This window comes from Neolamprologus brichardi, chromosome 19, assembly GCF_056152115.1.
Source record: "Neolamprologus brichardi isolate AB-2024 chromosome 19, ASM5615211v1, whole genome shotgun sequence".
NCBI classification, from domain to species: domain Eukaryota; kingdom Metazoa; phylum Chordata; class Actinopteri; order Cichliformes; family Cichlidae; genus Neolamprologus; species Neolamprologus brichardi.
In genome coordinates this window covers 14546969-14568341 of record NC_142122.1, presented here as the reverse complement: position 1 = coordinate 14568341, position 21373 = coordinate 14546969, and the positions used below count along the sequence as shown (strand labels likewise).

At 39.8% G+C, this 21373-nt stretch overlaps 3 protein-coding genes across 7 annotated transcripts; 1 reads left to right on the top strand and 2 right to left on the bottom strand.

Moving 5' to 3' along the window:
• Positions 1 to 403: 403 nt before the first annotated feature.
• mok (MOK protein kinase) lies at positions 404 to 5535 on the bottom strand. 4 transcript variants are annotated; one of them, XM_006798466.3, is made up of 12 exons: positions 5198 to 5535; positions 3366 to 3480; positions 2927 to 3016; positions 2782 to 2852; positions 2615 to 2693; positions 2482 to 2530; positions 2206 to 2384; positions 1875 to 1976; positions 1311 to 1484; positions 1003 to 1162; positions 733 to 930; positions 404 to 539 (listed from the first exon to the last, which is right to left on the bottom strand). In XM_006798466.3, the coding sequence occupies exons 1-12, from the start codon at positions 5379 to 5381 to the stop codon at positions 462 to 464; spliced, it is 1479 nt and encodes a 492-aa protein (XP_006798529.1). In that variant the 5' UTR covers positions 5382 to 5535; the 3' UTR covers positions 404 to 461. The 4 variants fall into 4 exon arrangements, with proteins under 4 accessions (XP_006798529.1, XP_006798531.1, XP_006798530.1 ...); XM_006798468.3 differs by lacking the exon at positions 5198 to 5535 and adding an exon at positions 4757 to 5025; XM_006798467.3 differs by lacking the exon at positions 5198 to 5535 and adding an exon at positions 4795 to 5025.
• Positions 5006 to 15832, top strand: nemf (nuclear export mediator factor). The gene is made up of 32 exons (XM_006798470.3): positions 5006 to 5773; positions 5885 to 5953; positions 6941 to 7043; positions 7350 to 7475; positions 7593 to 7741; positions 7860 to 7927; positions 8023 to 8112; positions 8200 to 8273; positions 8345 to 8415; positions 8509 to 8584; positions 8679 to 8819; positions 8935 to 9143; positions 9237 to 9410; positions 9490 to 9553; positions 10471 to 10559; positions 10645 to 10748; positions 10829 to 10891; positions 11003 to 11115; positions 12015 to 12072; positions 12159 to 12217; positions 12303 to 12423; positions 12505 to 12757; positions 12848 to 12890; positions 12978 to 13027; positions 13134 to 13281; positions 13461 to 13538; positions 13649 to 13870; positions 14104 to 14139; positions 14267 to 14373; positions 14450 to 14493; positions 14579 to 14658; positions 15078 to 15832. The coding sequence occupies exons 1-32, from the start codon at positions 5715 to 5717 to the stop codon at positions 15153 to 15155; spliced, it is 3219 nt and encodes a 1072-aa protein (XP_006798533.2). The 5' UTR covers positions 5006 to 5714; the 3' UTR covers positions 15156 to 15832.
• Positions 14937 to 21045, bottom strand: klhdc2 (kelch domain containing 2). Of its 2 annotated transcripts, XM_006798472.3 has the most exons (15): positions 20797 to 21045; positions 19903 to 20184; positions 19729 to 19808; positions 19512 to 19629; positions 19258 to 19370; positions 18043 to 18127; positions 17769 to 17852; positions 17529 to 17609; positions 17320 to 17378; positions 16989 to 17098; positions 16827 to 16899; positions 16646 to 16733; positions 16507 to 16559; positions 16332 to 16428; positions 14937 to 15256 (listed from the first exon to the last, which is right to left on the bottom strand). In XM_006798472.3, the coding sequence occupies exons 2-15, from the start codon at positions 20164 to 20166 to the stop codon at positions 15233 to 15235; spliced, it is 1329 nt and encodes a 442-aa protein (XP_006798535.1). In that variant the 5' UTR covers positions 20167 to 20184; positions 20797 to 21045; the 3' UTR covers positions 14937 to 15232. The 2 variants fall into 2 exon arrangements, with proteins under 2 accessions (XP_006798535.1, XP_006798534.1); XM_006798471.3 differs by lacking the exon at positions 14937 to 15256 and having other exon boundaries at positions 15393 to 16428; positions 20797 to 21044.
• Positions 21046 to 21373: the final 328 nt, after the last annotated feature.

Here is a 21373-nt window from a genome sequence, read left to right as displayed (position 1 = left end):
AAATGAAAAGCAACAGTCCCTCGAGCGAAGGGGTATGGAGGTACTGGCCAAGCTACATTTTTGCATCCACAAACATTCAAATATCCTTTTTAAACCTAATCTGCAGTCAGTTTTTAAGCATAACTGTGCAAAATCTGTTTCCAAACACAACACTGATGCTGAGGACTGTTTTAAGTTCTTGTTCTTGACATTTGTACAGGAAGACTGGGCTTTTTAAAAAAATTGTTTATTTCAAGGACTTCCATCACATCTCTAGAAATCTAAAAAAAAAAATTAACGCCACCTCTGAATTTTTTCACATTTATTACTTTTTACAACTTTGAATCCCAGCAGATTAATCAAAGCTACTGTGTGGAATGTGAAGATTTCCAGGTAAGGTAGTGCACACTCCAACTGGAGCCAGTATTAAAAGGCTTTTTTTTTTTTTTCTTCTTAATGTAATACTTCCTGTTTTTTGGCTCTCAGCAGCCTCCATGTTTTCTATCCAGAGGTGGCATATAGTAGGTCTTGAAAGCTGCATGGTGTAAGTCATCCCGGGGCTGTGAAGAGAGTAGATGCAGCCAAATGAAAGGCCATATCAAAAAGCATCATCGGGGCACTTGGTTAGTGGTATTAATTTGATTCTTCACATTTTTTTTCTAGTGACCATTAATATGCCTTTTGTTTTTTATTTTACTGCATTTGTGTAATGCTCTTGGTAGATGTTATTCCCTGTGTCATACTGGTGTTTACCTTGGCCAACTGTGACTGGCACTTTTTGGATGTGATAGTTGGCAGTGTGCCTCTGTGAGTGACGGTAAATGCGGGCATAGTGGAGACTGGGAAGGAGATCTGCGGTCCCGGTACAACCACGTTGAGCTTGGGCAGCTCTGCTGGATAATGAGGGATGTTCCGTCGGATGAGGGTGTCTGCTACATGCTTCATGTTGTGCTGGAAATAGAGAAAGTATCAGATGTAATTTGGTGGATTTTATTGGAGCCAACTTTTAGAGCTTGAGCTTACACTCATTAAAGGTGTTTGTCTTGTGTGTCTCCCTCTCAGTTGTTTCCCAACTCGAGCTGGTCGACAGATATGGTCAACTGAGTTTTGTGTCACACAACTTCCGATTACATCCATAGTCCCAGAAACTCTGTGAAGACTCTCGGCCTTCTTATCTGCCATCCTAGGAGAAGAAACACAAGAGCATATTGATTTAAAGCCCTTAAGCAATACACTCAAACTGTGACTTTGATACTAAGGAAGGCTATAATTTAACTTCTGGAAAATATTAGTTATCAGTTAAGATACTTAAATACAATTAAGCACTTCACCTTATTTCCCTAAAGTATGTGTGCCTTAGGGCTGTTTCAGCAGTGATTCGTTCATCGGGGTCATAGGCAAGCATCTGATAGAGGAGAGACAGAGCTGGAGCTGGGCATCTGGGGATTAACCGTGAGATGCCAGTGCCTTTTTTTGGAGGGAAGTTGAAATGCATCGCTCTAGACCTGCACAGACATTACAACACCGGGACAAGCATAGCTGAGCACATTAAACTTCTGTGCTGATTAGCTGATTTTGTTTTGTGTAATAACCTTAGCATATTTAATGAAGCCATGCAGAATTTTGTGATAATTGGAGTGGGTATAAATTTGTGTGTGTAATTTGGATGAAGTTTGTAACAGAGTTTAAATGTATTTTCAGCCCTAGATCCCACCCTAGTGTACTTGGAGTACTTCATTACATTTCTTAAAGTTGTACAAAAAAAATAAGCTGAATCTAAAATATTTATACAGTTCAAGTATTAATGGAAGGACCTGTATTCACAATTTATTTGTGCCGCTTTCGGTCACATGTAATTACCATAATGAACTGTAATTAACATAATGACCACCTACTGCTTGAACTTTTGGAGCAGACTTTGATCTGGTGTTCCCAAAATATCATGAATCTTGGCAATCTGGTCCAACTCGTTAGTTCCAGGGAAGAGAGGATTCAAGCTGAAACACACAGGTATTATTGACACAGCAAAGCCATTTACACAGGTTTCATTTCACATTTGTTTATGCTGGGGGTGGGAAGACAGGAGGTCGAATTACACAGAAAGCTGAGAATGCAAAGAAGGGCAAAGGCAATGCTGTTGTACAAAGAATGAAGTTTAACTGAAATGCGATGCCTTCTAGCCAAACTTCAAGTATTACAGGTGGAATTCTGTGCTGCACAGGATACCTCATGATTTCAAAGAAGACACAACCGGCGCTCCAAATGTCCATCTTGAGGCTGTAATACCCGTCAGTGAGCAGGCACTCTGGGGCTCTGTACCAGCGTGTGGAGATGTACTCTGTGTGTGGGGGCTTCGAGTACACGCTCCGACACGAGCCAAAATCGCCAAGCTTCAAAATGTTTTGCTGCGAGTTGCACAAATAAATGTTAAAAATGACACTGAAAATAAAAGTTCGACTATTACATTCTTGTAAGTCTGATTACTGCAATGATGCATCTCACCTTTATAAGAATGTTTTCTGGTTTTACATCTCTGTGAAAGATCCCACAGCTATAAAAGAGAACACAGCCTCAGGATACCCAAATAATGCCTTTATTTAATCATTTCATGTGAACTTGAGTGTTTCCTTTTTACCTGTGCATGTGTTCAAGCGACTTGCAGAGCTGGTACATGTAGTGCTTTACTGTATGTTCAGGCAGAGGTGTTTTTCTTCCTGCAAGGAATAAAAACAGTTTTGATTCTTAAACAGCTACAAAGTGAGCCTAAAAGTTAAAGTGACTCCCTGCCAGATTTAAACTTACCTTGTATATACTCATAGATATTCATTTCCATCAGCTCACATATCAAAGATACCCTTCCAGTTTCCTTGTCACTGAAACATTTTGTTAAATTAACATGACGTACCATATCATGCAGAGGTTTAACTACGTGACAGGCAACACTTACAAAATCAGTTCATGTAGCTGGACAATATTTGCATGAGGGCTCAGTCTCTTCATTGCCTGGACTTCCCGCAGATTGTTGGCCTGCTCCAGACTTAACAACAGAGTAAACCATTAGCACATTTAATATGACAGAGGATGTACTTTTTTTTTCTTTTCTTTTTTTTTTTTTTTTTTTAGCTTTTATTCCGATAATACAGGAACTCTGGGAGGGAGTGCAGAGGAAGACACTCAGCAAATGGCCTTGGGGCGATACCCCTACATATATGGGTTGCTTTCTTAATTCAGTGAGCTACACCAGGCTTACCAGATTTAATGGCCATAATTGGTGCATTATTGTGAACAGAATACTCAACTGCTGACTTATGTATCAGTTGCCCTTACAAAGCAGAGTATGGGGGAACTGCACATTACTAACTGACAGTTAGTTCCAGAGTACATACCTGTTTATTGTCTGCTTCATGGCTTTACATGCATAAAACTTCCCATCTTTTAAGCTCTGAGTTTTCAGGACCTCTGAAAATGTGCCTTCCCCAATTTTCTTGATTATTTTGTAGCCTGCAACAATTCATAAAATAGACATATAAAAGGTTGTCAAAAAACAAGAATACATTATTTCTCATATTAATATTATGAACAATTTAAACTGTGTGTGTAATTGCACAGGAAAAAAACAAGTCTGCCTAATCTAGAGGGGAATCCTGTGCTCCACAGACAGTAAAAACTAGAACACGCCCCATTGGACAATAAAGCCCATGATAATTTTGGTGGGAGACAGGGAGCTGTCATTCTCTAATGTTGGATGTTGAGGGCTAATAATAGCCCTCAACATCCAATTGAAGACATTTTGTCTTCAAACTGTGAGAAAACAATGAAGACTATTAATTTATCAAACATGTAAGTTGGCATAAAATCATTTTTTTCATACATGCAACAGTCAAAAACCCAAAGATAGTCAGTGTACAGTCAAAGAATGCAGAGGTCAACCTATTACTCATATAGAAACTAGGGTCTTTCAGAATTTGTTACTCATAAATGTAGCTTTAATTTTAATGATTTTAACTAACTTATAATAACTATTTTACTCCTTCTATCACTTCTCTCCACCCACTCCACCCTGCCTGAACTTTCTTGGTCACCTCTTGGTCACTGCTCCTTGCCTAAACGCTTGACCCCAACTCATCTATCTTCACTACCTCTACTCCTTGCATCCTCATCTTTTGTACCAACTCATTTTGTATAACAAAAGCTGTAACGTCTGTAGTATGGAAATGTCAAAAGTGGAAGTCTCGCCTTTTGTATCTGTCTTTTTCTAATTCACCCACATAATAGATACACGAAGAAAGAACACAAAGAACCCACAAGAGCAAAATCATTTCGTGTCGTCTATAAAGGAGATTTACTTTTGTGTGACTGCAGCTTTGACAATCTGTATAGCTAAATTCAAACCAGATAACATCCTTTTTAATGCTCTTTCTTGCTAAGAAAGCTTTTTTTTTTTATGTCTTAACTATCCTAAATTAATAAGAAAAGTATTTTTTAATATATAGGCTGTCTATTTTATTTTTTTCTTTTAATTACTGACTACTGTTTATAGTCTCTCTTTCTGTCTCGCTGTATATGTCTGGCAATAGAAATGGCAAATACGGGCGGGCGTGTAGGTCAACTCTAACGTTACCAATTATCGGTATAATGCTGGTTTAATGTATGGGGAAAAAAACATATAACTAACAATAACATTTACTTAGTCAGTTACAGTTAAACCAGCTCATAGTTAGCAAATACATAAAAGACATTTGTAAAGAAACGTAATCGATGTGTAACCCAGACAGACCTGTCATCACTCCGCTCAGCTCCTAACTAGTTACTTACGATGCATCCCTTTGAGTTTTAGACACCACTTATGCGTCGACTATCCACAACATGCATATGTGGATGCTTCATTTCGCTCATAAGTTTTAAAAATATATATGTCTATATTTTTTAGCGTACTGTTGCGTCAAAAGGACATTGAAGTCGCATTGAGGGTGCTAGCCTAGCGCCGTTAGCGTGAGTCCTGTTAGCTGACCGTCGCCCTGGTAACGAAGCACGCCTTCGCCCTCCACTTTGACCTGAAGGAGGAAACTGGAAACTCTAGCTGCTTCCCTCACATCAGTCCGAACATGGTTTGAATTAAAAGAAACAACAAAATATGGCCTGCCACGTATGAAAAGTGCCACTCGAGCTGAATTATTCGCAGCAGGCCCAGATATATAGCTGCAAATCGATTTCTTACCTTTTTTCAAGAGATGAATAGCAGCTGCTAGTTCGGATGCTTTTTCGTTAAGATGCGGGTTGTTGTTCTGCATGTCCGCAATATTCCCCCTCTTAATCCAGTCGGTGTTAGGTGGTGATTTGTACTCATTTCGAAGGCTTGCCCTGTTTTTCACGTCAATGAGCCAGTTTGAGTAGTGCATCATTGGTGCACATTTATTGGTAAAATCCAGACCATTAGCTTAAAAGCATACAGAAACAGGTCCCGTTGGAGCAAAGCAGCCGCTTCACCTACATTCATATAACAAGAATAACGTTACCAGTTAAGAGTCCTATTCACTCACGACCACTGTGCGCAAAAGGCGTGGACCTGATCATTTTTGTGCCTTACCAGTTTCCGTAAAACTGCCATATGTGCGCATGTTCAGGAATTACCTGCATGTTTCCTTTGCCGATTTAGCTGTAGAAATGTGAATATTTTCCCTATTACTTTAAACAGTTCTTTTTTTGTTGTTGCCGTACCCTGAATTAAAATCACGATGAAAACACGATTTACTACTGTGGATATCAGGGCCGTTATTGCCGAGATCAATGCCAAGTAGGTGCTTGTTGTTAAGCTAAGCTAAAATTAACTCTCGTCTGACTGGCTGTCCACTGCATATTCACACACTTTTGGTTATTCATGAAGTTTTACCTATTTCTTCCGCAGCTACATTGGCATGAGAGTCTATAATGTGTATGACATCGACAACAAGACGTATCTCATCCGTTTGCAAAAGTAAGAAAACTGTCCTCTGAAAGTTTTTCTCTTTTATAATGAATAAAGCTAGTAAATACAACAGAAATATCACAAAACTAGTTATGCAGCAGAATGACACTGTTAGGTTTTGCATTTAATTTATGCTAATGACAGTTGATGCATTCATACACAAGTAGCCACATTTCAGTGAATCATAAGATATATTTGTAAACTTCAGTATTCTAATCTACGTTTGTTTCAACAGATGTGTCTGAGTCTTTTTAGTATCTTCTGCTGTCAGATAAATGTTTCGAAGTCAAAAGACTTATCTCATGTTTTCCCTCTGAAATCATGCCGAGATCTACAGTACTGTGCATAAGTACTGAGCCAGCCCTCATTTCTTTCAGTTGCTGTTCATCTGCTGTAGATAGCTTTTTTTTTTTAGATTTGTCAATTCTTCTTTTAATAATAGTTCCTTAGTAATCACCTTGTTAGTGGAAAAACACAATTTTATGCCCGTCAAACTGTGATGTCTGTATTTTGCATAGCTTCAGCTACAGAAATGGGAACAAATGTGTGCTTTTGTGGCAGGTTGCTAGTAACAGAGTTAAAAATACAATTTAAAATTGATTTTAGACACATCACTCATTTATCCTTTGAGTTATGTGTTGGCCTGTTAGGTCAGTGTCAAGTGCCTAAAAAAAGAACAACAAAAACCAACATTCTTGTGAAAATGGTCAGGTACAGGGACTGAACTGAAAATAAATAACAAGGCAACCATTCTCCAAGGAAAACTTTGAAAGAGCTCCAGAAAGCCTTAGGTCAGTCAGTAAAGCCTGATATACTTGGAAAAGTATATAGAAATTAGGGATGGCTCAATACTTTTGCACACTACTGATATTTTCCTTCCTACCAGAGCAGGAAATGGAAGTACTCAAGTAAAGTACTTTAAAGTTAAACAGTAAATTTACTGGATTGTTTCCAGCACTTTGAATCAGTGAGAATAACAGAGTGTTGCATCCGCAGGCCTGACAGCAAAGCTGTTCTCCTGATCGAGTCTGGGACTCGTATTCATTCCACAGACTTTGAATGGCCCAAGAACATGATGCCTTCAGGGTTTGCGATGAAAGTAAGACTATTTAAAAAACATAAAATAATATAATTGTGTTGATATTTTAGGATAATTATTGTGATGTAATGAGTTTATTGTCCCATTGGCTTCACTGTGGATAAATAATTTAATTAGTGTCCTTACTTGCACAAATTCAGTGACTGTATTGATTTGCCTGTCCCTAATAGATGGATCTGTACAGTAAATGTAAATGTCATTACAATGACTTGTGGTTGTTGTGATTTATTTACATACTACATTTGTGTTTGTTTGTTTTTGGATCACTTGTTGTGATGAAACTGATGTTAAAGAGGTTTTTTTCAGTGTCGAAAACACCTGAAGACACGCCGACTGACCCAGATTAAGCAGCTTGGGATTGACCGGATTGTCGACATCCAGTTTGGCTCAGATGAAGCTGCCTACCACTTGATTATCGAACTATATGACAGGGTCAGAAAACATTTCAGATGCTTTTTACATTTCATGTTCATATTCAAAACCTGTTACTTACGTGCAACTGCATATCTGTTTATGCCTGTTTGTCGGGGTGTTCATCTCCATTTTCAGGGTAACATCATCCTTGCAGATCATGAGTACACCATCCTGAATCTGCTGCGGTTTCGGACAGCAGAGGCAGAAGACGTTAAGATTGCTGTGAGAGAGCGCTACCCTGTGGAAAGCGCCAGACCCCCCGAACCTCTCATCAGTTTGGAGCGGCAAGGACCTCTTTACTAGTTTCTGGATAAACTGAACATGGTTCAAAATTCAGTTAAAAAAAAACAAAACAAAACTCAGAACCTTATATCAGTGATTTATTGTTGTTTTTTTATTTAGGCTGACTGAAATCCTTAGCAAAGCACCAAATGGGGAGCAAGTGAAAAGGGTCCTGAATCCTCACCTTCGTAAGTATCCAGGCAAAAGATACACGAGTTTATTCTTTTGTTTCAACATGTAGAAAGACTATGAATCTTTTTTTCCTTTCCTAACGCATCCACAGCATACGGAGCCACTCTGATAGAGCACAGTTTGATAGAAGCAGGACTGTCGGGCTCTATCAAAATTGACAGTCAAGTTGATTCTGCCCAAGGTATAGTTATATTTTATATAAAGCTATATAAGTTATATTTTTCTATAAATCTCCAACTAAATTTGGTCTGCCTGCTTTTCTCTTCAGTTGCTCCTAAAATCCTGGAGGCTCTGCAGATTGCAGAAACTTACATGGAAAAAACTGAGAACTTCAGTGGCAAAGTAAGCAGTTTTTAGATTAAGATTGTGTAGTAGTCTGATTGAATTCACTAACTCCTCTTTATTATAACAAGGGTTACATCATTCAAAAGACTGAGAAGAAACCAAGTTTAACTCCTGGCAAACCCAGTGAAGAGCTTCTTACGTATGACTCTGTTTTTACATCAAGGAGTACCTTTTTTCATCTGGTTGTGAAGTGAAGGATTGTTTAGCTCATGTGTATGATGTCTACTTGCAGATACGATGAATTCCATCCATTCCTTTTTGCCCAGCATGCAAAAAGCCCCTATTTGGAGTTTGATACCTTTGACAAGGTACATGTTAGCGCAGCTACATACCTGGGGGATAATAATTAAGTTATTTTTTCAAGAAAAATAAAGACTAATCCACCACAATAATCTGACACAGGCGGTAGATGAGTTTTTTTCCAAGATGGAGAGTCAAAAAATTGACTTGAAGGCCTTGCAGCAGGAGAAACAGGCTCTGAAAAAGCTGGAAAATGTTAAGAAGGACCATGAGCAGAGGTTGGAGGCCCTGCACCAAGCACAGGTTAGCAGCAAAGGCTTTACATAATAATTCTTGCTTGTACGCACAAGGAGATGTTGAGGACAATAACCACTCAGCTGATCGTGACTTTGCTGAAATCTCGTTTTGTGTGCTGCAGGAGGTGGACAGAATAAAGGGTGAACTAGTGGAGATGAACCTGCCTGTGGTGGAGAGGGCACTGCAGGTGGTGCGCAGCGCACTGGCCAATCAGGTGGACTGGACTGAGATCGGTGTTCTTGTTAAAGAAGCACAAGCTGCTGGAGACCCCGTGGCCTGTGCCATCAAAGAGCTCAAGCTGCAGACCAACCACATCACCATGCTTTTAAAGTGAGATCACCCCAAAAAGCAATGAACTTAAATGTCGTAATTTTTATGTGAAGTCAGATTGATATACGCGGCATTGTGTTGTGTCACATCCAGGAATCCGTATATTTCTGAGGATGATCAGGAAGAGGAAGAAAAGAAAGAAATTGTGGAAACGAAAGGGAAGAAAAACAAAAATAAAGACAAAGGACAGAACAAGAAGCTGCAGAGGAACAAACCCATGTTGGTGGATGTCGATCTTGGGCTGTCTGCTTATGCCAATGCCAAAAAGTAGGTTGATGTGTGATGTGCACACAATAATGTATTATGTGGGGAAAGTTGATAGACTTTATTATTGTGTTTTTTTTAGGTACTACGACTCCAAACGCAGCGCTGAAAAAAAGGAACAGAAAACCATTGAAGCAGCAGATAAAGTAAGAAAACTGTCTTTTCATTTTTCCATATGCCATGATGTGATTGTACGATCAGCAGGAAGCAAGATCCGGATCTGTTCTTCTAAGGAACGTTGTTTTCTTATGCATTAAAAAACTCTCCTGTGGAACCAACTCCCAGTTTTTTTTATGCGGGGGAGCCGAGACACTTTCTCTGTTTTTAAGATTAGACTTAAAACTTTCCTGTTTTAGTAAAGCTTATAGTTAGGGCTGGATCAGGTTACCCTGAACCATCAACTAAGCTTTGTCCACACTGGAAGCGACCACTGACTGTACAAAGTGCATGATACCACTGGTGATGGGAGGTAGGCGTGAGATACATTTTTCTCTCTTCTGAGACGGGGCGACTGAAGCGACCACCACTGAATAAAATGCTACCATTGTCTGACATATGACCTGGAACTAATTGCAGTGGAGAAATGAATGTACTCAAGCCGACTAGCCGTCACCTTCAGCTCTTCTTCACTCATCTCTTTTTCACTCATCTCTTTTTGCTTCCCACGTGTTTGTACACCACTGCTGTATTTAATCACAAGTTATCACTAAACTCTGGGGCTCTCTCTCACAATTTCTCTCTTGTCCTTTTTCTGTTTGCTCTTTTTATTTTTCCCCCGTACCCCCAACCAGTCACGACAGATGGCTGCTCCTCCCTGTACCTGGTTATGTTGGCGGTTTCTTCCTGTTAAAAGGGAGTTTTTCCTTCCCACTGTGAACAGCGCTTGCTCACAAGGGGTCAACTGATTGTATGAGTTTCTTTCTACTACTGCCGGGTCTTTACGCTACAATAAAATGCCTTGAGGCTACATCTGTTAATGTGAAATAACAGAATAACATACTTTATACTCTTATACTTAAATTTCGATTTTACTGATAATTTTTCTAACTTAATGTCACTAAAGGCCATGAAATCAGCTGAGAAAAAAACACAGCAGACCCTGAAAGAAGTCCAGACAGTGACCACCATTCAGAAGGCCAGGAAAGTCTACTGGTAAGACATGGATGCGTATGTGTGGAAACTTTATAATGTGCTTGATCTGTTGAGTCTGCTTTAACTGTCTGTTCCCGTTTGGCAGGTTTGAAAAGTTCTTGTGGTTCATCAGCTCCGAGAACTATCTCGTCATCGCAGGAAGGGACCAGCAGCAGAACGAGATGATCGTTAAGCGGTACCTCCGGGCTGGTAAGGAAGCTTCTACACACTTCTCTTGGAAAATAAATACCGTCAAAATCTGGTTTATCACTTGTTCTATACTTTCTCAGGTGACATCTATGTTCATGCTGACCTCCATGGAGCAACTAGTTGTGTCATCAAAAACCCCTCAGGTAAACTTAAAATGCAGCTTTCAATGCATTTTCCCCACTAAACTAGTTTAGGTTTCTCTGAGTTAAACTAGTTTCTCCTTACACCCTCCACTTGCTTATGTCTTGCTCCAGGGAATCCCATCCCTCCCCGTACTCTGACAGAAGCTGGCACCATGGCTGTGTGCTACAGTGCTGCTTGGGATGCCAAGATTGTCACCAGTGCTTGGTGGGTTCATCATCATCAGGTGAGTCTAGAAAACTCTTCATGTTTTTTATGTATGTATTATCATTGAGGAGAGTGATACGATTCATCCCAATGAATCATGACGTTATCATTTTGGAATATACAGGCGCTATCAGAGAAGGAAAAACCTGGTGATTCAGTGCATTTAGATAGTCAGCTGGCCTCATTGGTGAATCTAGACCTGACCAACTGAAACAGCCTCAGATCATAACATTTTCCCACAAGCTTCTGTGGTACTGGGCACGATGAGTGGATCACCTCATCCGCCTTGCTTCTTACCCTGACGCACCCGTCACTTCAGGACAGGCCTTATCAGACCACATGACCTTTTCCTCATTACTCCAGAGTCCAATCTTTATGTTCCCTAGCACTCTGAAGCCTCCTTTCCCTATTAGCCACACTGATAAGTGGTTTTCCTAATTTAATTCTTTACTCTCGAGTTGTTTTTGCATTGTCCGCATGGAAATGTTCTTACTTTCACTATTAATCAAATCTGTGAGCTCTTCTGTTGTATTTTTCTGATTTGATATGCGATCACTGATTACAATCCCTCTTCCTAAGAGATGGTTAACCACTATCTCTCCAGGTTGTTGTAGTTTCTGTAGTTTCCTTACTTGTTTCCTTTGCTTGAAGCAGGCCAATAATTACGTCTTTTGATATATTTTGATATGTCTTTGGACATGGCTGTTTAAGAAATGAGAAGCTACTCACAGATATGTTAGTTTTAAAGCAGCCATCCTGTGGCTGCAGTAATTAAATCAGGGATACACGTACAAAATTGCTCCATACTAAAGTCTAAACACTCTCTGGGACCTTTGAACTTACAGGCATGTGGTGTTTTTTATAGTATAATTGTTTATTATTATTGATAAGTGGTATTATGTGTTTTTTCTCCCTTAGGTGTCTAAAACCGCTCCCACTGGCGAGTACTTGACAACTGGAAGCTTCATGATCAGAGGTATCAAAAAGCAGAATTCGAATGCACAAAAGACAGACTACATAGAGATCAGATGGGACTCATTTTTGTAATTTTTTTTGCCTTAGGAAAGAAAAATTTTCTGCCACCTTCTTACTTAATTATGGGCTTTGGGTTCCTCTTCAAGGTGAGTACCATCACTAGCTGTGAGTGTATTTTCAAGCCTTTATCATTTTTAAAGAATTCACTAATGTTTCTTCTGCTTTTTACAGGTGGATGATCAGAGTGTGTTTCGGCACCAAGGGGAGAGGAAGGTGAGAACCGTAGAGGAAGACATGGAGGAGGCCACATCCAGAACTGCCGAGCTATTAGATGAGGGAGAGGAGCTCATAGGTAGGAAGAAGCCATCAATGATGTAATTCTGTCTATATCTATCTATATGCATTTGTTGAGCCATTTCTGCTGCCTTTCTAGGGGATGACAGCAGTAATGAAGATCAGGGTGAAGAAAGAGCAGACGATGGAGAGACCAAGGAGGTGGAGGTGAAAAAGGACGACGACACAGAGGAGGAGGATGATGGCGCGAGTGGAGAAGTAGACTCTGCAGCAGATGCAGGAGAGAAGGTGTCAGAGCGGAGTGACAGTGGTATGGAAAAAGAGAAAGAAGAGAGTGAAGAATTCAGCTTTCCAGATACGACCATCACCCTCTCTCATTTACAACCCAGCAGGTAGTACCACTAACCAAGCAAAAGAAAAGCCAAACAGATGTGTATTTGCAGAATTAAAAGTACTTTAATAACATTTCTCCTTATTTCTAGGAGCTCCCAGAATGCCGGCTTCAAAAAAGAAACAACTGCTCAGGCAAATATTACCATCTTTGGACATTTAAGTTTTTTCCATCTCATTTAAAGTACAATAAATAGCAATTTTTTATTCATTAACTTTCAGGATGACGTCGATTCACAGGGGAAAAAACACATGACTGCCAAGCAGAGAAGGTGAGCGTATAACCCAAATGAAAATCCAGTTTTATATTACAAGCGGATGATGACAGCATGAGCAGAGAAAGGTGACCAGTTGCTGTGTTTTTGCCTCCTCCCTTAGAGAAGAGAAGAAGAAGAAGCAGCAGCAGAAACAGGAGGGCTGTGAGACTGAGGAGAAGCCTGACAAGTCATCTGGTGGACCGGTGGGGGATCAGGGGTCCAAAAGTGGCAGTGGACCCTCTCAGCAGCCGTTAAAGAGAGGTCAAAAGGTGAGACGGACGGATGAAGTCAGCATTTTTTGTGCTGTGCAAGCATCAGAGGTTTTAAAACCTTTTAGTATTTTTTTTTTAATTGAGAACTGAAGTTTTACTAAATGAGAAGATTATAAGATTACATTTAGTTTAAAAAATGGGCTAAAGGTACCAGCCACACTCTTTTGTCATTACAGAACAAACTGAAGAAGATCAAAGAAAAGTATAAAGATCAGGATGAAGAGGACAGAGAGCTGATGATGCAGCTGCTTGGGGTGAGAATGAATAGAAAAACCCTTACATGCAGCTGGCACTAGTACTTGCAGTGCACGTGGTTCTCGATGGTGTCGCAGTAAATAACATTTCAGCTGCTTTGCTTCCTTAGTCAGCTGGTTCCACGAAGGAGGAGAAAGATAAAGGGAAGAAAGGAAAGAAAGGGAAGGGGAAAGAGGAGCCCGTCAGGAAACCGGCCACTCAGAAACAACATCAGAAAGCTCGTAATGTGGAGACTGCTGGGAAGAAAGCAGAGCAGGGTGGAGGGGAGGAGGAGGAAGAGGAGAAGAGGCAGCCCGGAGAGGAGGGAGGTGCTGCAGAACAGGAGGATAAGGTAATGAAAGGATTCAGTAAGTGTATGTATAATATCTCATTATGTTTACAAAGTTATCTGCATAAAAAAATAATCAAAGTCTGCCTCCTTAGAGAAACATATAAATACATTAAGAGTAGCTCAAGACTTTTACACAATACTGAATTTAGAATAAACCTATCTGTGGCTGTTTGGTGACTCATGGCCACAGACTGGTAGCTGGAAAGGTTCAACGATGCTTTCTTCTCTTTCAGGAAGATGAGGCGGACCAGGACAATCCTGGAGCAGAGGTAAATTTGCAGTATAAATATTTAAATATGGATTATTAATCCTAAAAAAGAAATCTGTATGCCCTTTAAAAATACTACTAAAAAGAATAGCTTTATTTTAAAGGATTTTTTTTGTCTGTTACTTTAGGAAGCAGAGAATCTGCTCACCTCTTTAACAGGCCAGCCGCATCCGGAGGATGTGTTGCTGTTTGCAGTGCCAGTCTGCGCTCCGTACACTGCTCTTTCCAACTACAAGTGAGTGTTATCAGCTTTTCCTTGTATTAGTCAAATTGAAGAGACCAAAGCCTAACTGCTTGTTTGTCTTCTGCAGACACAAAGTGAAACTGACACCAGGTTCTCAGAAAAAAGGCAAAGGTAATTCAGAAAGCTTTTGACTGACATTACTGTAAAGATAGTTTCTTTCAAGCTGATGGTAAATTCTTGTTTGTGCTCCTACCAGCCGCACGCACTGCAGTGTTCAGCTTCATGAAAGCCAAAGAGGTGTCACCAAGAGAAAAAGACCTGTTCCGCAGCGTCAAGGTACAAAACCCCCCCACCCCCAGACTATTCTTGCCTTTAAAAAGAGTGCTTTCTGTTAATTTGTATTGCTAAATTTATATAGTTAGTAAATAACTACAATCCAGTCATTTATCAAGGAATGCTACACAAAATAAGCATTTTAATAAAGTCACCTCACTTGTAGCCATTTCATGAGATTAAAATGAATGAACTTCAGCACACTGTCATCTCACCTGCTGCTGAATCTTTATTGGATTACATTTAGGGTCAAACAGATGTTTCAGGGTTTGTTTGTTTTTTTTTTTTACTTCACATTTTCCACCGAACAAACTGTAAAAATAGAATAATCTTTTCTATAACTGAAACTGTTATGGCATGGTTGCAGTTTTCCCTTGTGTTACAATTCAAACTGTCCCTTTTCTCACGACGCTGTGCTGCAGGATTCTGACCTATCCAGAAACATGCCGGGAAAAGTCAAGGTGTCTGCTCCAAACCTGCTGGCTGCCAAGAAAAAATGAAGGATAGAAGACACGAGCCGGAGAGACTTTTGAAATTCACAGCATTTCTTCAGCACGGAACTGCACTTCAGTCTGGGTCACTGAGACTCTGCCGACTTCACCTATATTTCAGACATGGGTGGTTATTTGTCAGTGGTGTGCCCTTTTTTCAGAATTCTTGAGATTGTATTTGGTGAACCACAACATGTAACAAAGCTGAATATGTCATGTGTTTATTTTCTGAGTACAAATTATGCATTGTAGTAATAATATGTCTTTTTAATCCCACACTTAAAAAGAAAAAAAACTAAATCAATCAAGGGAATTTTGTGCAAACCAGGCAATTCCAAACAAAGCTGCGGCCCCAATAAACTTGCAGTGAGTTATTGATTAAATTAAGTTTGTATGCTACAGTAGCCACTTTCAACAATTTTCTCCAATTTCAGGCTTTAAAAGCCTCTTTGAAAGTACAGAATCACACACACACACACATCCTCACAATTATATAAATAATCATATATACACACATAAAAACTTAAAGTTAGCATTTCTGTGCCTTAAAGTAGATAGTCATGTGTAGCATAAAGCACGAGTTTTAGGTCTGTGAGAACTTAGGAAAATCATTCAACATCAGTAAACACTGTATTCAAGATATTCTCAAAAATTATAGTAATAATTACAGCAAACTTATTTTTAATTTGTTGTTTGATCACTGTCTTAATGAATTTAAGTTTTGTTTTTAGTTCACGTTTGTCGTCATAAGACGCATCTAATCTGGACAGAAAACGACGCCGTCATTTAAGCTTTTCATCACCACTGTCGAAACGACTCATCAAAATTAAGATGGGCAAAGAACGTTTAGAGAAAAAAAAAAGAAGCTAATCCCAAAAGTAGTGAGAGGTTTCTCCTCCTATGTGCTATCGCATCACCCCCACTCAACAATGATGGTTGTCCCGGCAACATCTATAAGGTGATTAACAGTTTTGAGGATGGCCTGTGAACCATCATGCGTCAGGCGGGACGCATTTCTAACAAATCCGAAGCCGTTCAGCATTCCCTGGAGAGGTTTTTATGTATGAAAGTATCCACTGACATGAAAAGGACTACCTGCTTTCAGAAAGCATGTATCCCTTCCACGCATACATATTGTCCTCTAATTGTCCTCTTAAACTAAGAGCCCAGTGTGTTGACACGTGCCATTCTCTGTTTGAGGCTGTGCAGGAGGTGTTTAGGCAAACAGTCCCAGTAGCTAGACAAACGCTCCCTGTGCTGAAGGATGGTCTCCATGCAGAACCTGGAAATTGGAGAGTTAGATGAACACGACGTGATGGCAAAATAAATCGAAATGGATTTCAAATCTGTATGCACTCACCGAACTAATGATTTGGGCTGAACGTTGAAAACCAGTAGGTCATTGCTGTGTGCCTGTGAAGTGGAGGAAAAAAATCTAATTCACCAAGTGAAAATTTGCATTAACTGCAGGTTAAATTGAGATATGATGACCATCTTACAGCTCTGTGGTGCGACAGCAGGTTGTTGGCACACCCTCCAAACGCAAACACTTCGCCATCTGGACCAGCGCACGCTGTGTGCCACAGCCTAAAAATCACAAAGTCAAACATTGTCCACATTTTAGCTCAGGAAAAACTGCCAGCGCACTGCCAGCTGTTCACAGTAACGTGAGATGGTCACCTGGGGCTCTCTGTGTGACTGTGTTTGAAAGGCTTCCATTCATTTTTGCTCACACTGTACAGCCAAGCATCACCTAAAAGACAGAAAAATAATCTCTTTGAGATCAGGTATTATTTTAAGACCTCTGATTATTTGCTCCTTGAGGTCGAGTGTCTGACTCACTCAACGTCTCCCTGTCTGTGGTGAAACCTCCAAATAGGAAGATGTGGTCTGGTGACACAGGAGTGAAGGAGTGCCAGGAACGGCCCACTGGACCCTGCTGGGGAACGCTCCTAGAGCAAGGCAGAATGGGTCACAGGGGAATAACCGTGCAGTGCAAAGGTGGATAACTCGGTGCACACGATCAGATAGTCTTGCAATTAGAAATGTCATATTATAAAAAAAAAAAAATTCAATTCAAAACCTTGCTATAATCCGTATAATATGTATGATCTGATTAATAAAAACTTTTATAGTGTGGATTACATACCACAGCACATTAAGAAGCACTTACATTTCATGCCACTCCCACGTGTCCAGGTCAAGATAGTACAGGTCATTTAATCTGTAGTTCTGTGAACAAAACAAAAGTACATTTGTTTATTTTGAAAACTTTTCTTTATCTTTAAATGAGCGCACACACTTATGCACATAATTTAGGAGTGGAAAAAAAGAAGAAAAGTGATGCTTTGATTTGAAATCTTACTTTTTGCCCATGCTTACCTTGTATCGGCCACCAAACACATAGCCTCTGTTGCCAACTGTTGCGCAGGCATGAGCTGCTCTGGGTGAAGGGGTGTCCCCCTGCATCAGGCCAAACCAAGACAAATTGAAAATACGGTTTAAAGATCACTAAGATCTCTTTTTTTTTAATTAGAAGAAAAAGGGAGAGGCTGTTTGATTACAGAGGATGTTTCCAAGTTTTACTGCAGGGCAATGTGATACACGCATTTGTGTTTTTACCGTGGTAATTGGCTGACTCCACGTTGACGTCTCCAGATCCAGGATATGGATGTGGTTGTTCCAGCCTCGCCCAGGGCTGTCCCACTGTAGCGGTGAAAACAAAGAGGACAAGGCAGATTGATACATTTAGATATTAAGCCATAATTATCCAAGAAGCTCCAGCTGTTAAAAGTACATTTAATTAGCAAAAACAGCATCTAATGGATTTCAAGACATAATGTTATAGTAGTTTTGTTTAAATGCATCATTTGTCGTAAGATTTGTTTTTACAGACCACAAGAGAAGACGATTCATCATATTCAAAAGTCCCACGATGAGTGCCCTGTGCAGCGTAGCCATAGCCCCCAAAGTAGATAATTCTGCAATCATTCAGACAAATTACTTACATACATATTTAAAATCTTACAGAAATTATCTCTCTTATGCATTTCTCATTGTGTTGTGATCAGAAATGACCACACATTCATCATGAGCATGAACTCTGGACTTTTAATGATTTCTTTGGACTGTTTTTCCAGCGTGGAAGGATTGTACATGTGTCTTTAATGACTTAAAAAAACAAACACATCTCTAATCCACACAGTGTCAAAAGTATCCATACAAGCTCAAACATATATATAAACTCACTTAAATCTTTTAATAAGTGGCTCTGAAGGCAAAGGCCTCATTAGTGATCGTGATTGACTACAACGGGTAGTTTCTATGTGCAGCATTGAAAAGGATTTGCCTGACAGCAGTCATTGGATTGACCAATACTCAGAACAATGTGAAACTTCAAGGACATCAAGAAGATATAAGAAGGAAAATTTTAGATTCACACACATTCAGATGTGTCACCACTTTGTCCAGTGTCTAGAGGAAGAACCAAACTGTCACCTTCAGATAAGAGGAAATTGGTTAGGATGTTTACGAACAACCCAGGAACCACCGAGGCTCAAGCCTGCCATGAACTGGAAACTGCTGGAGAGCTAGTGTCACCGTCCACAATGAAGCAAGTATTGATGGCTAGAAACAGCATCTAGTCAAGGGAGAGTTTATCAAATTTTAAGCGGGGGTGTATGTATGTATTTGATCCTGTTTGGATTAGAGGAAATCCAAAATAAATTCAAACTTGTGCACTCAGTCATTAACGATGTCTACCGTACAATCATTCCATCCTGGAAAAAGAAATCATTAAAAGCCAAAAATTACCACAACATTCATTTCTACAATTAGAGTATGTAAACTATACAGTAATAAAACTTCTAAAACAACGACCATCATTGTGTCAAAATTAATGCCATTTTACTTTCAAGGAAACTCAAGATCAATCTATTGTTTTTACTCTTTTTATAGGAAAAAAAACATTTCACAGTTGATCTAAAAACATGTTTGTCAAAAGAAATGAAGGACTGGTGAAACTGAGCCTTATTTTCTCAAGCACAATGTGTAACTACATTAAGAAAAACCTCCAAAACAAACATACAAACAAAAACCCTTATCCTGTTACCGGTTTTTCTGAACCCAGCAGCCCAGCTTGTCCTTGGATGATGGCGGAAGTCCTTTAAGATCCCTCATTTCCTCCCACACAAGGCTGGGAGTTCTCAAGGGCAGGCGGTAAATCTATACGAGCAAAGGCGTTTTGTAAAGACTGTCCGCTCGCACAGCTGGCTGATATGTTTTTAAGGTAATGTGATGCAAGCACCTATTTAGAAAACACCAGAAGCAGATAGGAAATTTAGTCTAACCCTAGTCACACCCTACCTTGTTTGTGTTTCCCCGGGCGTGATGCCCCCCGAAAAGGTAGAGAACTCCATCAACACACACCCCACAGCTGCCTGACATCGATGTGTGGAGGCTACCTCCAGCTATATGCTTTGTCCTGTAAATAGGAAAAAATAAATATATATATGTTTATATTTATTTTTGTACACAATTACAAAGTAGAGGTATGATTGGCTTGCAAGTAAGATGTCCTCACCAGACTCCTGACTCCATGTTGTAGGTCCAGATCTCGTTTCTCGGCAGATACAAGTCGAAGAATCCATGGTTTTCAGCATTCTTGTTCAGGAGGATGAACACAGTGAAATTTAGACAATTATGGAGACGGCAGAAAGATACAGAAACATAATGGCAATGCAGTTTAGGAGCATACCTTGTATCCACCCCACACATACATGATGTTTCTGTCAACCACTGCTATATGACCACTGCGCTCAGCTGGGGCATCCTGCTCAACTGCTTCAGCGTCTAATAACTGCTCATCGTCCACTTCCTCATCTTCCTCGTCCTCATCCATATCTTCATGTAATATCCAACCAACTAATCTGTTATCTTCATCTCTATCCGAGTCGTTGTCATCCTCTCCGTTGGGCAGATCTCCCCTGTCTTCTTCCATCTCTGCCCTTCCCTCTGCCATGCCAGCCTCTTTTGTTTCCTATCAAAGCAAGAAGTAAGGTACTGAGAAATCGACTAGGTTATTGCCAATAGGATTATTCTATTAACGCATTAATCCCGGGCCAAAAATAATCTTTAAAACAAGCAAAAACATAAACAATCAAGGAAATGACCCACATTTAAAACAGTGGAGGTGAGCAAAATTAGCCATAAAAATAGAACATGCTCTCTCTGTGTCAAGTAGAGATTTGCTTGTTTCTAGGCCAAAGTCACATCATCATTTACCATGGCAGCGGATTGTATCATGTTAGCAAGTAGCACGACAAATGCTGACCTACTTTTCTACCTTAACTATTTAGGCTACTAGCCCAACGCTGGCATTTAAGCGTATTTCTAATATTACATGGAACACTTATAACGAATAACAGCTTAACAAAATGCTGTTAATTCATATATTTGTCTAAAATCCTCTTAATTGCTTTGCTGTAATTCGTGCTAGCAAGCACCAAACAGTTATTTCCCTCTGCAGAAGAAAAACACACCGAAAACTGTGCGCTAAATACCGCTCAGATATATCTACCTCGTTTATGTCTAAACTAACCAGAATTCAAATATCCTACACAAAATCTAGCCAGTCCTGTCATCGCTTTACCTTATCAGATACTAGGGTTCCTTGCAAATTTCAGTAGCAATGCGCCATTTATGTAAGGTCATCACAATCTTCTGGGGGGCACGACCGGAAATGACACTTTTTAAATCCACCATCTTTATAAGGTCGGAATTAACGGGCTAGGCCGTCCCACGTCGTATAAAGGTTTTATTATTTATATTATTATTGTTATAATTACTACTACGAAGAAGTCACTACTGCTACAGGACAACTCTCATATAAGAAACAGGTACGCACAATTAGGTCAAAATCAAATGGAGAGACGTTTTTCTTTTCAAAATAAAAGTCTCCACATTTAATTGTTCTCATTAATAGTAGGGTGGAAAAGTACCGCCAAAATTTAAGACTACCAAACGCAAAACAAAGCGCAACAACGCTTTTCGTTTCGTTAAAGTTTCATATGAAATGGACGTTATATAAAGATAAAATTATAAAAAATAATTGCCAAGCTGAATGGGAGAGGCTACAGCAGAACTCAAAGCTCTGACTGTGCTGAATCCAACAGCATATATGCCTGTATCAGGGACAGGATGCATCTATCACAAGAGCCACTCTTTAG